Here is a 16,328-nt window from a genome sequence, read left to right on the forward strand (position 1 = left end):
AGGGGAGGAATCCTGGTGGCTCAGTGGCACAGCCTCTGTTTGGCATGCAGAAGGTCCCAGGTTCAATCCCCGGCAGCATCTCCAGGACCAGGCAGGAGGGGTTGGGAAAGACCTTTCTCTGCCTAAGACCCTGGAGAGCAGCTGTCAGCCCGAGCAGACAAGGCTGCCCTTGAGATGTTGGGCTCTCCTTCCTCGGAGGTTTTTCAACAGAGGCTAGAGGGCCACCTGACAGCAGTGAAGATCCTGTGAATTTAGGGGGAGGCAATTGTGAGTTTCCTGCATTGTGCAGGGGGTTGGATTAGATGACCCTGGAGGTCCTTTCCCACTCTAGGATTCTGTGATGGGCCCAGGGGCTGATACAGTGGGAGGGGGCTTCCAGGGAGATCCCCTGTGGCAGATGCAGGACCCGGGAGAGCGAGGGCAGCCGGGGACTGTGGGAGCCTGGAGCATCCAAGGGAAGGGAAGGGGAGGGATGAAGGCCAGTGGGGGCGGGGCTTACCTGGGTATATCCTCCTCTCCCATCAGCTCCTTAGGAATGGGGGAGTACCTCCGGGGGGAGGTGGGGGTCATGGCTTGTGGATAGTCACTGCCCAGGTAACTCTGGTGGCCAATTTCATTGTCCAGGTGTTGGGAATAGGCTGTCAAAAAATGAGCTTTTTGTTAAAAAGGAAGGAAGGAAGGAAGGAAGGAAGGAAGGAAGGAAGGAAGGAAGGAAGGAAGGAAGGAAGGAAGGAAGGAAGGAAGGAAGGAAGGAAGGGAGGGAGGGAGGGAGGGAGGGAGAGAGGGAGGGAGGGAGAGAGAGAGGAAGAGAGCGAAAGAGAGAAAGAGAGAGAAAGAGAGAGAAAGAGAGAGAAAGAGAGAGAAAGAGAGAGAAAGAGAGAGAAAGAGAGAGAAAGAAAGAAAGAAAGAAAGAAAGAAAGAAAGAAAGAAAGAAAGAAAGAAAGAAAGAAAGAAAGAAAGAAAGAAAGAAAGAAAGAAAGAAAGAAAGAAAGAAAGAAAGCAAGCCAGGACATGAAGAACCCCCTCGGGACAGAGAGAAAGGAAACAACAGTTTCAGAACTTGCAATCCCTTTCGTAAATCTGAATCTAAAACAGCCTCTTAAAAAGTGCTTTTAAAAAAAGCGAATTGGCAAGTTTGCATCCATCCTGCTCAGCTGTTGCGAGCGTGTCCCTTTCCACCTGGTCTTCCTGACACACTAGAAGCGTCTGCAGAGCCCGGGCCCGGCAAACGTGATACAAGATCAGTTCCAGAGGGCAGCCTGATTGGTCTGTGGTAGAACAGCTTGATTTGAGTTTGGAGCACCCAAGAGATCAATCCCATTTTTTGGAGGGGCCTGATGAAGGGGGCTTCAGACTCTCGAAAGCTTAGACTGCAAAAAAAATACCTTATTCTCTAAGGTGCCCCTGGACTCAAATTGAACAGTTTAAAAAAAAAATCCACAGAAGAGAAATCCACCTGCTTGTATCTTAGCAACGTTCAGCGAAGTTGGAAACCCTTTGTCAGTCCCAAGAGGCCTTGGGGGCCAGGAAGGCCTCCGTCAGTCCTCAGAGGGAGAGCTTCCATCTTGGTTGAGCAAAGCAGGAGGATACAAGCCAATGTTTCTGCAGAAAGGACCCTGCCAGCAGCGTCTGCTTGAGCTCCCCCAACCTCGAAATTCATTGCCGCCCCCAGAGAGTTCTCAGCAAAGCCACAAACGCAGCCAGCAAATAGAAAGACGGCTCACAGGAAGTGATGTCAGGCGGGGCGTAAGAGTCGTTCAGGTAAACGTTGGTGGGCTTGGCGACCTTCAAGTAGACCACGTCATATGTGTTCTTCAGGCAGCCACGGCATCTTCGTGCATCACGTCTTCCAAGCTCACGTTATTTACCTGGGAGAGGGAGAGGAAGGCCACGCCGTCAACATCTCACTAGCCCGAAGCCCCTGGGCAAAATGCACGCAGCCCTCATAGACCAACTGCCACATCCAGAAACACTATGTATGCGAGCAGAATCGAGCGGACAAAAAATGATATACAACATATGACTCAAGTGAGTGAGCCAGGCCCTAACTGTCAGTTTGTGTTCATTGTAGTAAACTCTGTTTGAATCCCCACTGCCATGGAAGCTCCCATGAAATGGGAAGGGACCCCCTGTTCCCAGTATGAGTCACATACAGGAGGCAACTCCGGCAGAGGTGGAGACTGTTCTGCAGTGTAAGGAAATCCATGTAAGCAGAAGTCTAGCACCAGAGGGGAAAGGTTCTACCCTTCTCTTGGCTTGCTAGGCTGCTTTTCTGTTTGAAGAGAAAACGGAACCAAACAGGGTGGGGTTCATTCTAGTTCCTTGTTGACCTATCTGAGGAAAACAGGCCAGAGCTGAAGGTGAGGAACCCAAGTCCAAAGTTTAATGAACTGCATGGCAGAGATGCTCTTCCACACAAAAAGTGAACATGCCATGATATGAGAAGAAGAAGATATTGGATTTATATCCCGCCCTCCACTCCGAAGAGTCTCAGAGCGGCTCACAATCTCCTTTCCCTTCCTCCCCCACAACAGACACCCTGTGAGGTAGATGAAGATATTGGATTTATATCCCGCCCTCCGCTCCAAAGAGTCTCAGAGCGGCTCACAATCTCCTTTCCCTTCCTCCCCCACAACAGACACCCTGTGAGGTAAATGAAGATACTGGATTTATATCCCGCCCTCCACTCCGAAGAGTCTCAGAGCGGCTCACAATCTCCTTTCCCTTCCTCCCCCACAACAGACACCCTGTGAGCTAAATGAAGATACTGGATTTATATCCCGCCCTCCACTCCGAAGAGTCTCAGAGCAGCTCACAATCTCCTTTACCTTCCTCCCCCACAACAGACACCCTGTAAGGTGGGTGGGGCTGAGATGGCTCTCACAGCAGCTGCCCTTTCAAGGACAACCTCTGCCAGAGCTGTGGCTGACCCAAGGCCATGCTAGCAGGTGCAAGTGAAGGAGTGGGGAATCACACCCGGTTCTCCCAGATAAGAGTCCGCGCACTTCACCACTACACCAAACTGGCTCTCCAAGGTTAGGTCAGAACCTCTCCCTAGCAGCAGGGAGTCTGGACCTTGAGGAGGCAGTTGAAGACGGCTTTATTTAGGACTAAAAGGTAAAGGTAGTCCCCTGTGCAAGCACCAGTCGTTTCCAACTCTGGGGTGACGCTGCATCACGACATTTCATGGCAGACTTTTTACAGGGTGGTTTGCTATTGTCTTCCCCAGTCATCTCCACTTTCCCCCCAGCAAGCTGGGTACTTATTTTACTGACTTCTGAAGGATGGAAGGCCGAGTCAACCTGGAGCCGGCTACCTGAACCCAGGTTTCGCCGGGATCGAACTCAGGTTGTGCGCAGAGCTTCAGACTGCAGGACTGCAGCTTTACCACTCTGCGCCACGGGGCTGCTTATTTAGGACTGCCTTTGTGTAAATGCAGGTGAGAGCTGTTTTGGTCTGAAGCAACAGAACAAAGTTTGAATCCAGTGGCCACTTTGAAACCAACAAAGTTTAATTCGGAGTAGAAGGTTCCATGTGCAGGCATGAAATGCAAGCTTATCCCCCAGAATTAAACTTTGTTGGTCTTAAAAGATGCCGCTGGACTCAAACCTTGTTCTGTTGGATCTGTTTAAAATTACCGGCAGTCCCAAGTTGTGATTTTAAATTCTGGGTTTCATATTTTTAATGCATTTTATGTGCTTTGCAAGAACATAAGAGAAGCCATGTTGAATCAGGCCAGTGGCCCCTCCAGTCCAACACTCTGTGTCACATAAGAACAGAAGAGAAGCCATGTTGGATCAGGCCAATGGCCCATCCAGTCCAACACTCTGTGTCCCATAAGAACAGAAGAGAAGCCAGGTTGGATCAGGCCAGTGGCCCCTCCAGTCCAACACTCTGTGTCACATAAGAACAGAAGAGAAGCCATGTTGGATCAGGCCAATGGCCCATCCAGTCCAACACTCTGGGTCACATAAAAACAGAAGAGCCATGTTGGATCAGGCCAATGGCCCATCCAGTCCAACACCCTGTGTCACATAAGAACAGAAGAGAAGCCATGTTGGATCAGGCCAATGGCCCATCCAGTCCAACACTCTGTGTCCCATAAGAACAGAAGAGAAGCCAGGTTGGATCAGGCCAGTGGCCCCTCCAGTCCAACACTCTGTGTCACATAAGAACAGAAGAGAAGCCATGTTGGATCAGGCCAATGGCCCATCCAGTCCAACACTTTGGGTCACATAAGAACAGAAGAGCCATGTTGGATCAGGCCAATGGCCCATCCAGTCCAACACCCTGTGTCACATAAGAACAGAAGAGAAGCCATGTTGGATCAGGCCAATGGCCCATCCAGTCCAACACTCTGTGTCACATAGGAACAGAAGAGAAGCTCTGTTGGATCAGGCCAGTGGCCCTTCCAGTCCAACACTCTGTGTCACATAAGAACAGAAGAGAAGCCATGTTGGATCAGGCCAGTGGCCCATCCAGTCCAACACTCTGTGTCACATAAGAACAGAAGAGAAGCCATGTTGGATCAGGCCAATGGCCCATCCAGTCCAACACTCTGTGTCACATAAGAACAGAAGAGAAGCCATGTTGGATCAGGCCAATGGCCCATCCAGTCCAACACTCTGTGTCACATAAGAACAGAAGAGAAGCCATGTTGGATCAGGCCAGTGGCCAACCAGTCCAACACTCTGTGTCACATAAGAACAGAAGAGAAGCTCTGTTGGATCAGGCCAAAGGCCCATCCAGTCCAACACTCTGTGTCACATAAGAACAGAAGAGAAGCCATGTTGGATCAGGCCAGTGGCCCATCCAGTCCAACACTCTGTGTCACATAAGAACAGAAGAGAAGCCATGTTGGATCGGGCCAGTGGCCCTTCCAGTCCAACACTCTGTGTCACATAAGAACATAAGAGAAGCTCTGTTGGATCAGGCCAGTGGCCCCTCCAGTCCAACACTCTGTGTCACATAAGAACACAAGAGAAGCCATGTTGGATCAGGCCAGTGGCCCATCCAGTCCAACACTCTGTGTCACATAAGAACAGAAGAGAAGCCATGTTGGATCGGGCCAGTGGCCCATCCAGTCCAACACTCTGTGTCACATAAGAACATAAGAGAAGCTCTGTTGGATCAGGCCAGTGGCCCTTCCAGTCCAACACTCTGTGTCACATAAGAACATAAGAGAAGCTCTGTTGGATCAGGCCAGCGGCCCCTCCAGTCCAACACTCTGTGTCACATAAGAACATAAGAGAAGCCATGTTGGATCAGGCCAATGGCCCATCCAGTCCAACACACATACACACATACATATACACACATATATATACACACTGTGGCTAATAGCCACTGATGGACCTCTGCTCCATATTTTTATCTAATCCCCTCTTGAAGCTGGCTATGCTTGTAGCCACCACCACCTCCTGTGGCAGTGAATTCCACAAGTTAATGAAGAAGGACTTCCTTTTATCCGTTTTAACCCGACTGCTCAGCAATTTCATCGAATGCCCACAAGTATTGTGAGAAAGGGAGAAAAGAACTTCTTCCTCTACTTTCTCCATCCCATGCATAATCTTGTAAACCTCTCTCATGTCACCCCGTAGTCGACGTTTCTCCAAGCTAAAGAGCCCCAAGCGTTTTAACCTTTCTTCATAAGGAAAGTGTTCCAACCCTTTAATCACTCTAGTTGCCCTTTCCTGGACTTTTTCCAATATCCTTTTTGAGGTGTGGTGACCAGAATTGTACACAGTATTCCAAATGCTGTAAGCCTTTAACTCCGCAAGGAAGACAGGAAGCTAATAAATATTTCAGTTAAATAAAAACAAATACACTCCTTGTGCCGCTGTCCTCTCTTTTTCTTTTTTGGATGAAGGGGGGCTTGCATGGCTGTAGACTCTTCCATACCAAAACAGTATCTCTGCACAAAGGCGCTAGAACATGGTATAGCCTAGCTAATATTTGGTACAACCCAGAGACCTTTAGAATTAGGTATGTATTGTGTGTGTGTGTGGGGCGGGGGGGGGGGGGGGAAGAGATTCTCCCTTGCCTCCCAAGCTGGTGATCAGTCCAGACTTTTAATATCGCTGGCCGTGGTTCCACTGCCCCAAATCAATGGACAGAAATGCCACTACACAGCTGCAGCCTTCTTGGATGCCAAGGCGGGGCCCGGTCAGCTTCCTGCCTCTGCTGGTGACTGAATGAGGCTCGTTCACTGAGCAAGGAGCTCTCCCTCTCCCCCTCCTCAGGCAACCCCCCAAGAAGCCCATCTGGTCTTCTCCACCCCACCTCCTCCTCTTACCGCCAGAATCTTGTCCCCTATCTGCAACCGCCCGTCCTTGTGGGCCGCCCCGCCCTCGATGATTTTGGTGACGTAGATGCTGTTGTCGCCGGGGATGTGCTGGTTTCCGACCCCACCTGCGATGCTGAAGCCCAGGCCTGCAAGGAAGGAGGGGAGGGGGGGGCGGAGATGTAAGGGAATGAGCAACTGGAGGGCAGGACCAGCAAGTAGCGGAAAGAGGCGGCTGTGGGGTCTTTAGAGGAGGGGGGGTTTCCCTTTGAACATATGAACATATGAAGCTGCCTTATACTGAATCAGACCTTTGGTCCATCGAAGTCAGTATTGTCTTCTCAGACTGGCAGCAGCTCTCCAGGGTCTCAAGCTGAGGTTTTTCACGCCTACTTGCCTGGACCCTTTTTAGTTGGAGATGCCAGGGATTGAACCTGGGACCTTCTGCTTCCCAAGCAGATGCTCTACCACTGAGCCACCGTCCCTCCTTTCCAGCGGGAAGAGCCTCTTTAGAATTCACATCAGCATCTGAAGAAACTGGACCCAACGTCCATCTTCTTCAGCATCCATGTGACTGCAAAACCAGCCCAAAGTTCAACCCCCCCCCCCCAGGAGTTTATCCTTGAGAGCAGACGTAGACCTCTTTTAAAGGGGCATACAGCTTCGGGGAGCAGGGCGGGGGGCCGAACCCACCCTGTCTTTACAAAGAATAAGTTAGAGCAGGGGTGACCAAGGGTAGCTCTCCAGATGTTTTTTGCCTACAACTCTCATCAGCCCCAGCCATTGGCCATGCTGGCTGGGGCTGATGGGAGTTGTAGGCAAAAAAAACATCTGGAGAGCTACCGTTGGCCACCCCTGAACTAGAGCCCTGTGAGGAAGAGACAGGATTTTTGGGTTCCACTTAAAAGCCACCAGTCTTGAAAAAGGCAACGAAACGTTTGACGCCGGCTAACGAGGGCTGGCTTTAGGTAGATGAACTTAATTCTTTATCCTGCGCCTCACTGCGAAAATAGTGGACTGAACGTGCAAGACATTAGCCAATTCCGTAGGGCGTGCAAAACCGCCCTCTTCCGGCTAGCCTTCCAAGATGGAGCCTGAAATAAACATCATGCCATCATTAACATTAATATAACTGAGATAGCAATGAGATGAGACTATTTTAGACTGATTTTAGACTGTTTTAGATTATGTAAAAATTTAATGGTAAATTGTAAATTGTATTGAATTTTATAACTGTTTTATTGTTCAACATGGCTTTTGCCATACCTTGTAAGCCGCCCTGAGCCTGCCTCGGCGGGGAGGGCGGGGTAAAAATAAAATTTTATTATTATTATTATTATTATTATGACTGCGAAGTGGGATAATTTGTTTGATAAAGTGCCTACGTGCAATCTGGATGGAAGAATTCATTACAGACTGTCTTCTCGTGATTTTGGTTGATGAGTCAATAGCAGACTCTTAACCTTTAAAAAGTGCCTGCGTGCACTTTAAAAGAGCCTGAGTGCACTTTAAAAGAGCCTGAGTGCACTTTAAAAGAGCCTGTGTGCACTTTAAAAGAGCCTGTGTGCACTTTAAAAGAGCCTGAGTGCACTTTAAAAGAGCCTGTGTGCACTTTAAAAGAGCCTGAGTGCACTTTAAAAGAGCCTGAGTGCACTTTAAAAGAGCCTGAGTGCACTTTAAAAGAGCCTGTGTGCACTTTAAAAGAGCCTGCGTGCACTTTAAAAGAGCCTGAGTGCACTTTAAAAGAGCCTGAGTGCACTTTAAAAGAGCCTGAGTGCACTTTAAAAGAGCCTGTGTGCACTTTAAAAGAGCCTGTGTGCATTTTAAAAGAGCCTGTGTGCACTTTAAAAGAGCCTGTGTGCACTTTAAAAGAGCCTGAGTGCACTTTAAAAGAGCCTGAGTGCACTTTAAAAGAGCCTGTGTGCACTTTAAAAGAGCCTGTGTGCACTTTAAAAGAGCCTGTGTGCACTTTAAAAGAGCCTGTGTGCACTTTAAAAGAGCCTGTGTGCACTTTAAAAGAGCCTGCGTGCATTTTAAAAGAGCCTGCGTGCACTTTAAAAGAGCCTGCGTGCACTTTAAAAGAGCCTGCGTGCACTTTGATCTATTTTTCTGCAGACTGTTTGAATTCATTTTAGCGCAGACTGTTTGGGAATAGAGGTTATGTCCAAGTGACTGCCTTTCCCCATATATCCCCCAGAGAGCACTGCGTTCAGGGACAAAAAATCTGCTGTCCACCCCTGGACCAAAGGAGGCCAGGTTGCGTTTGACACAAGCCAGGGCCTTCTCGGTGGCAGCACCAGAGTTCTGGAATGCTCTCCCGGAGGCCATAAGGGCCCTGCAGGACCTTCCTACATTCCGCAGGGCCCGTAAGACCGAATTGTTTCGACAGGCCTTCGATGCTTAAACGGAGAGAGAGCTGCCCCCTGACACCAGCTAGAGTTCCCGGTGACCAACTGTCTGAAAAGCAGAACCGCCAACATAGTAATGGTACAGCACCGTGGAATAGTTTCTAAATTTTAATTGTATTAATGTTTTATAGATTTTATTGACTTACTGTTTTAAATCATGTAAACAACTGTTGTAAGCCGCCCTGAGTCCGCTTGCGGAGAGGGCAGGAGAAAAGTCTAATATAAATAAATAAATAAATAAATAAATATTGCAGTCTGTCTAAAGGTAGAAGCTTTGGGATATTAAAGTGCCTGTGTGCACATTTCTATTGTTCATCTTAGATGATTAAGAAAGAGAGTTTACTCAGAAGTAAAGGCCACAAGGTTTTTCCTATCACATACTTTTTTCCTGTAATAAACGTTTCGATAAAGATTTTGGTTTTAATATAGAACTGAAGGAATGGGACGAAACTTGGTGGCAAAATATACAATTAACTAAATCAGCGATTTTTAAAGAAAACCTTTATAAGATGGCATACCGTTGGTACCTGACTCCAGCTAGATTGGCAAAGATCTATACGAATTATTCCAACAATTGCGGTAGAATAAAGGGCACCCTTTTTCACATATCATGGCAATGTAAGCATGCAAAAAAATTTTGGGCTAAAATTCATGATTGGAGTCAGAAAATTCTCAAATTAAGATTCTCTCATACACCAGAGCTTTATTTATTGAGTATTGTTAAAGAGAAAATATCGAAGTCATCGAAAAAACTATTATTGCATGTTGTTACGGCTGCTAGGATGTTATATGCTAAGTATTGGAAATCCCCTAAAATACCGGATAAGAACGAATTTCTATTTAAGCTGTTAGAAGCCGCTGAACTAGATATGTTAACGACAAGATTAAGAGAAGGGAACCTACAGATCTGTAAAAACACATGGGACCCGCTATATTTTTGGATAAATAGTATGGGATTGGATACGAGGAACCTGAAATGGTGTTTTGGATTGGCCCCTCCAGCTCAAGGTGAAGGGAGGATGGGTGAGGGTGTTTGACTGCTCTTTGTTTTTTGTATGTACGTATATAGGTATGTATGTATGTATGTTGCTTGTATTATTGTTATGTGTGTTGTTCAATAAAATACTTTTTTTGCAAAAAAAATAATAATGTTTCGATAGTATAGTTTCACCCTTGCGAGCCAGTCTCTCCTCCACCCACCCATATCTGGAATAAAGGTACCCTGCTACTGAACGTGGAGGTTCCACCCACACAATGGGAGGTGTACTCTAAGAGGGAATGGGCAGGAGGTGTGGTTCTGTGCCAGAGGGCGGAGTCTCTGGAGGAGGGTGGAGCTTCTCCCCAACGGGATGGAAGCCATTCTTCACAATGGCAGACCTGGTTTGGATCCTGTCTTTTCAACTCCAGCCCCTGCCTCCCCTCCACATCTCTTGGCTGGTTCTGCCCTTGGACCTGGAGGACCCACCGTGGGCAGGGTGGGTGTGTCTCCCGTGGGGGGAGGGGCAGTGGCAGGCACACTCACCTTTTGGCCCTTTGATCAGCTTGATCTCTATCACCTTCTCAGCGAGGGGCTTGCGGCGCATGACGTAGAGGCGCACGATGGAGCCGGCCTCCTTCAGCGCCTCGACGGCAGTGCTGTGCGTCACCTCCCGCACGTCTACATCATTCACGAAAAGGATGCTGTCATTCACCCTGCGCCGCACAGAGACCACAAGGGGGGAGGGAACCGTTAGGAGGGGAAGAAGCTAGACCGGGCCAAGGCAAGGGGTTGGGGGGAGGAATCGGAGCAGATGCAGGCTGCAGAGGGGCAAAACCCACCCATCCCCACCTCCCCCTTTTCCTCTGCCCCATCTTTCCTGCAGCTGCCTGCCCTCCTCCCCACACTTGCCCTCCAAGGGGGGAGGAGAGGCAGCAGCAGGTGAGGCTCTATACCCACAACTCGAGAGCCAGTTTGGTGTAGCGGTTAAGTGCACAGACTCTTATCTTGGAGAACCGAGTTTGATTCCCCACTCCTCCACTTGCACCTGCTGGAATGGCCTTGGCTCAGCCAGAGCTCTCTTATCTGGGAGAACCGGGTTTGATTCCCCACTCCTCCACTTGCAGCTGCTGGAATGGCCTTGGGTCAGCCAGAGCTCTCTTATCTGGGAGAACCGGGTTTGATTCCCCACTACTCCCCTTGCAGCTGCTGGAATGGCCTTGGGTCAGCCAGAGCTCTCTTATCTGGGAGAACTGGGTTTGATTCCCCACTCCTCCACTTGCACCTGCTGGAATGGCCTTGGGTCAGCCAGAGCTCTCTAATCTGGGAGAACCGGGTTTGATTCCCCACTCCTCCACTTGCACCTGCTGGAATGGCCTTGGCTCAGCCAGAGCTCTCTTATCTGGGAGAACCGGGTTTGATTCCCCACTCCTCCACTTGCAGCTGCTGGAATGGCCTTGGGTCAGCCAGAGCTCTCTTATCTGGGAGAACCGGGTTTGATTCCCCACTACTCCCCTTGCAGCTGCTGGAATGGCCTTGGGTCAGCCAGAGCTCTCTTATCTGGGAGAACTGGGTTTGATTCCCCACTCCTCCACTTGCACCTGCTGGAATGGCCTTGGGTCAGCCAGAGCTCTCTAATCTGGGAGAACCGGGTTTGATTCCCCACTCCTCCACTTGCAGCTGCTGGGATGGCCTTGGGTCAGCCAGAGCTCTCTTATCTGGGAGAACCGGGTTTGATTCCCCACTCCTCCACTTGCACCTGCTGGGATGGCCTTGGGTCAGCCAAAGCTCTCTTATCTGGGAGAACCGGGTTTGATTCCCCACTCCTCCACTTGCACCTGCTGGAATGGCCTTGGGTCAGCCAGAGCTCGCTTATCTGGGAGAACCGGGTTTGATTCCCCACTCCTCCACTTGCAGCTGCTGGGATGGCCTTGGGTCAGCCAGAGCTCTCTTATCTGGGAGAACCAGGTTGGATTCCCCCCTCCTCCACTTGCAGCTGCTGGAATGGCCTTGGGTCAGCCAGAGCTCTCTTATCTGGGAGAACCGGGTTTGATTCCCCACTCCTCCACTTGCACCTGCTGGAATGGCCTTGGGTCACCCATTGCTTTTGTAGGAGTTGTCCTTGAAGGGGCAGCTGCTGTGAGAGCCCTCTCAGCCCCACCCACCTCACAGGGTGTCTGCTGTGGGGGGTGGGGGAAGAGAAGGGAAAGGAGATTGTGAGCCGCTCTGAGGGTGGGATATGAATCCAATATCATCTTCTTCTTCCTGCCACCAGTGTTCCCTCTAAAGCTGAGTTAGCATGAGCTAGCTCACAAATTTTTAGCCTCCAGCTCACACATTTTTGTTTTGGCTCAGGAAGGAGGACCCCAGAGCACACTAATTTACACAGCAGCTCACAACTTTAATGCCAGTGGCTCACCAAGTAGAACTTTTTCTCACAAGAATCTGCAGCTTAACAGAGGGAACATTGCCTGCCACCCCACGCTTTTTCCGAAGCCCTTCTCAGGTCCTGTGTGAGCCCTCAGCTCCTTACCCTGCTCCCAGATTTCCTAGGAGAAAGATCCCTGGGAACCAGAGTTTTCAAAGGCTTCCTTAAAAGAGCCAGGGGTTATAAGAGACAGTGGTTAGGGTGCTGGGATAGTATCTGGGAGACCCGAGTTCAAATCTCCAATTGTACCATGGAAGCTTGCTGGTTGACCTGGGGCCAGTCACACTCTCTCAGGCTAACCTACCTCACAGGGTGGTTGTGAAGATAAAACAGGGAAGAGGAGAATGCCGTGAGCTCCTTTGCTTCCCCAACCCCCATTGGGGAGAAAGGTGGAGTATAAATGAATCGATTAAATCGATAAGAGCCCAAACGTCTGTGCTCATTATTTATAGAGTCACAGAGTTGGAAGGGACCTCCAGGGCCATCTAGTCCAACCCCCTGAACAATGCAGGAAATCTCACAATGCAGGAAATTTATCTTTTTCTTTAACTAATCAATCTCCACCTATTTACCAAAAGACTTCTATAAAATCTTTAACTATAAGAACAGAAGAGAATCCATGTTGGATCAAGCCAACGGCCCATCCAGACCAACACTCTGTGTCACACATGGGCCAAAAAACCCAGGCTTCATCAGGAGGTCCACTATTGGGGCTAGGACACTAGAAGCCCTACCATTGTGGCCCCCCAAGCACAAAGCACTGTCCCATCAAAGCTTTCCATCTCTACCTTGTGGCTAACAGCCGCTCATGGACCTTTGCTCTTAAGAATATTAGAAGCCATGTTGGATCAGGCCAATGGCCCCTCCAGTACAACCCTCTGTGTCAAACAGTGGCCAAAAAATCCAGGTGAAGAAGAAGAATTGCAGATTTATACCCCGCCCTCCTCCCTGAATCAGAGACTCAGAACGGCTTACAATCTCCTATGTCTTCTCCCCCCACAACAGACACCCTGTGAGGTGGGTGAGGCTGAGAGGGCTCTCACAGCAGCTGCCCTTTCAATGACAAGTCCTGCAAAAGCTATGGCTAACCCAAAGCCATTCCAGCAGCTGCAAGTGGAGGAGCGGGGAATAAAACCCGGTTCTCCCAGATAATAATAATGATATCGGATTTATCGGGTTAAAACGGATAAAAGGAAGTACTTCTTCACCCAAAGGGTGATTAACATGTGGAATTCACTGACACAGGAGGTGGTGGCGGCTACAAGCATAGCCAGCTTCAAGAGGGGGTTAGACAAAAATATGGAGCAGAGGTCCATCAGTGGCTATTAGCAACATTGTGTATATATATATGTGTGTGTGTGTATGTGCGTGTATGTATATATATATATATATAATTATTTTGGCCACTGTGTGACACAGAGTGTTGGACCGGATGGGCCACTGGCCTGATCCAACATGGTTCCTCTTATGTTCTTATGTGACACAGAGTGTTGGACTGGGTGGGCCATTGGCCTGATCCAACAGGGCTTCTCTTCTGTTTTTATGTGACACAGAGTGTTGGACTGGAGGGGCCATTGGCCTGATCCAACATGGCTTCTCTTATGTGACACAGAGTGTTGGACTGGATGGGCCATTGGCCTGATCCAACATGGCTCCTCTTATGTTCTTATGTGACACAGAGTGTTGGACTGGATGAGCCATTGGCCTGATCCAGCAGGGCTTCTCTTATGTTCTTATGTGACACAGAGTGTTGGACTGGATGGGCCATTGGCCTGATCCAACATGGCTTCTCTTATGTGACACAGAGTTTCGGACTGGATGGGCCATTGGCCTGATTCAACAGGGCTTCTCTTCTGTTTTTATGTGACACAGAGTGTTGGACTGGATGGGCCATTGGCCTGATCCAACATGGCTCCTCTTATGTTCTTATGTGACACAGAGTGTTGTACTGGATGGGCCATTGTCCTGATCCAACACGGCTTTTCTTATGTTCTTATGTGACACAGAGTGTTGGACTGGATGGGCCATTGGCCTGATCCAACATGGCTTTTCTTATGTTCTTATGTGACACAGAGTGTTGGATTGGATGGGCCACTGGCCTGATCCAACAGGGCTTCTCTTCTGTTCTTATGTGACACAGAGTGTTGGACTGGATGGGCCATTGGCCTGATCCAACATGGCTTCTCTTCTGTTCTTATGTGACACAGAGTGTTGGACTGGATGGGCCTTTGGCCTGATCCAACAGGGCTTCTCTTATGTTCTTATGTGACACAGAGTGTTGGACGGAATGGGCCATTGGCCTGATCCAACATGGCTTCTCTTCTGTTCTTACTGCCCGCGTTAAAGAAGCAACCCTGTTTGCTTCTCCAGCACTCGATCTTTCGAAGCAGGGAGGGGCATGTTTGTTCCCAACCTGTTCTGCTTCCAAAGTTTGGCAGCGCCAGCCTAGCAGCAGATGGCACAGCTCCGCCAACCGGGCCAAGGCACAGGTGTTCCAACCGAGCCCTGCGTTCCTTACCGCCTGCCAACCACAGAGGCTGATGTTGCGATGCCTCTGCTGTGTTCCGGAGGGACACCAAATCAGTGGCGGTACAGTAAGAGCGAAATAGAAAAAAACTGCACCTGAAAACAAGATTCTGAAATCACTTATAGTAATATTATTAGAATTACACGACACATCCAAAAGATATGTACAAAATTCAAACAAATACTTCCAAAGGTCCAGTCTTTTAAAGCTACATCAGATTCTTTTCTGTATGACTCCTCGAAATTTTTCTTCTTTAATGAAAGTCACCGAAGGTCCAAAGTTCAATCCACCAAGAAGAGTCAGTATCCAGAATTCGGCTCCAAAGGGTAATTTTCCTTCACGCAGTTGCCGGCTAGAAGACCCACGTTCCGCAATACAAAGCTTTTGAAAAAAACGTCTAGAGAAATGGGCGTGCAAAAGTGAAGCTTCCAGAGCAAACAGTGAGAATGTTATTCGGCATGTGAAAAAGCTTTGTATAGCGGAATGTGAGTCTTACAAGATGATACATGGGATGGAGAAAGTAGAGAAAGAAGTCCTTTTCTCCCTTTCTCGCAATACAAGAACTCATGGGCATTCGATGAAATTGCTGAGCAGTCAGGTTAAAACGGATAAAAGGAAGTCCTTCTTCACCCAAAGGGTGATTAACAAGTGGAACTCACTGCCACAGGAGGTGGTGGCGGCCACAAGCATAGCCAGCTTCAAGAGGGGATTGGATAAAAATATGGAGCAGAGGTCCATCAGTGGCTATTAGCCACAGTGTGTGTGTATGTATGTATATGTGTGTGTGTGTGTATATATATATACACACACACACACACACATATATTGGCCACTGTGTGACACAGAGTGTTGGGCTGGATGGGCCATTGGTCTGATCCAACAGGGCTTCTCTTATGTTCTCCTAGCCGGCAACTGCATGAAGGAAAATTACCCTTTGGAGCCGAATTCTGGATACTGACTCTTCTTGGTGGATTGAACTTTGGACCTTTTGTGACTTTCATTAAAGAAGAAAAATTTCGAGGAGACATACAGAAAAGAATCTGACGTAGCTTTAAGAGACTGGACCTTTGGAAGTATTTGTTTGAATTTTGTACATATCTTTTGGATGCGTCGTGTAATTCTAATAATATTACTATAAGTGATTTCAGAACCTTGTTTTCAGGTGCAGTTGTTCTTTCTATTTTGTGTGCCGGAGTGAGGCAGCTGGAGGCCCCCTTCCTTCCCTCCCCCCAGGCCAGAAGAGATCTCCAGTCCATACTTCTGCATCTGCCTGAAAGGAGAAGGCAAGACACAGTACAGCGGCTTGCTAAAGAAGCCCGCCCACTGTTCCCTTTGGAAAGCGCTGCATCCTCAGCCAAACGGGTGGTCCTTCTCGTTGAGCATTGCCCATTCTGACGGGCAGCACTTGCCCGGTCTTGAGGAGAGAAAGGCTTTCTCTGGAACCCTTTCCCTAAACCTGGGGTCCTGGGGAGCACCAGTTTGGTGTAGTGGTGAAGTGCGTGGACTCCCATCTGGGAGAACTGGGTTGGATTCCCCACTCCTCCGCTTGCACCTGCTAGAATGGCCATGGTCAGCCACAGCTATTGCAGGAGTTGTCCTTGAAAGGGAAGCTTCTAGGAGAGTTCTCTCAGTCCCACCCACCTCACAGGGTGTTTGTTTGTGGAGAGCCAGTTTGGTGTGGTGGTGAAGTGTGCGGACTCTTATCT

At 48.9% G+C, this 16,328-nt stretch overlaps 1 protein-coding gene across 1 annotated transcript in view; it reads right to left on the minus strand.

Moving 5' to 3' along the window:
* Positions 1–16,328, minus strand: part of DLG4 (discs large MAGUK scaffold protein 4) — a 197,866-nt gene that overhangs the window by 23,240 nt on the left and 158,298 nt on the right. The window contains 5 exon segments of the mRNA XM_060254572.1: positions 500–638; positions 1,725–1,823; positions 1,826–1,868; positions 6,296–6,432; positions 10,214–10,383. Coding sequence (XP_060110555.1) covers positions 500–638; positions 1,725–1,823; positions 1,826–1,868; positions 6,296–6,432; positions 10,214–10,383 — 588 coding nt within the window.

Source organism: Heteronotia binoei, chromosome 15, assembly GCF_032191835.1.
Source record: "Heteronotia binoei isolate CCM8104 ecotype False Entrance Well chromosome 15, APGP_CSIRO_Hbin_v1, whole genome shotgun sequence".
NCBI classification, from domain to species: Eukaryota; Metazoa; Chordata; class Lepidosauria; order Squamata; family Gekkonidae; genus Heteronotia; species Heteronotia binoei.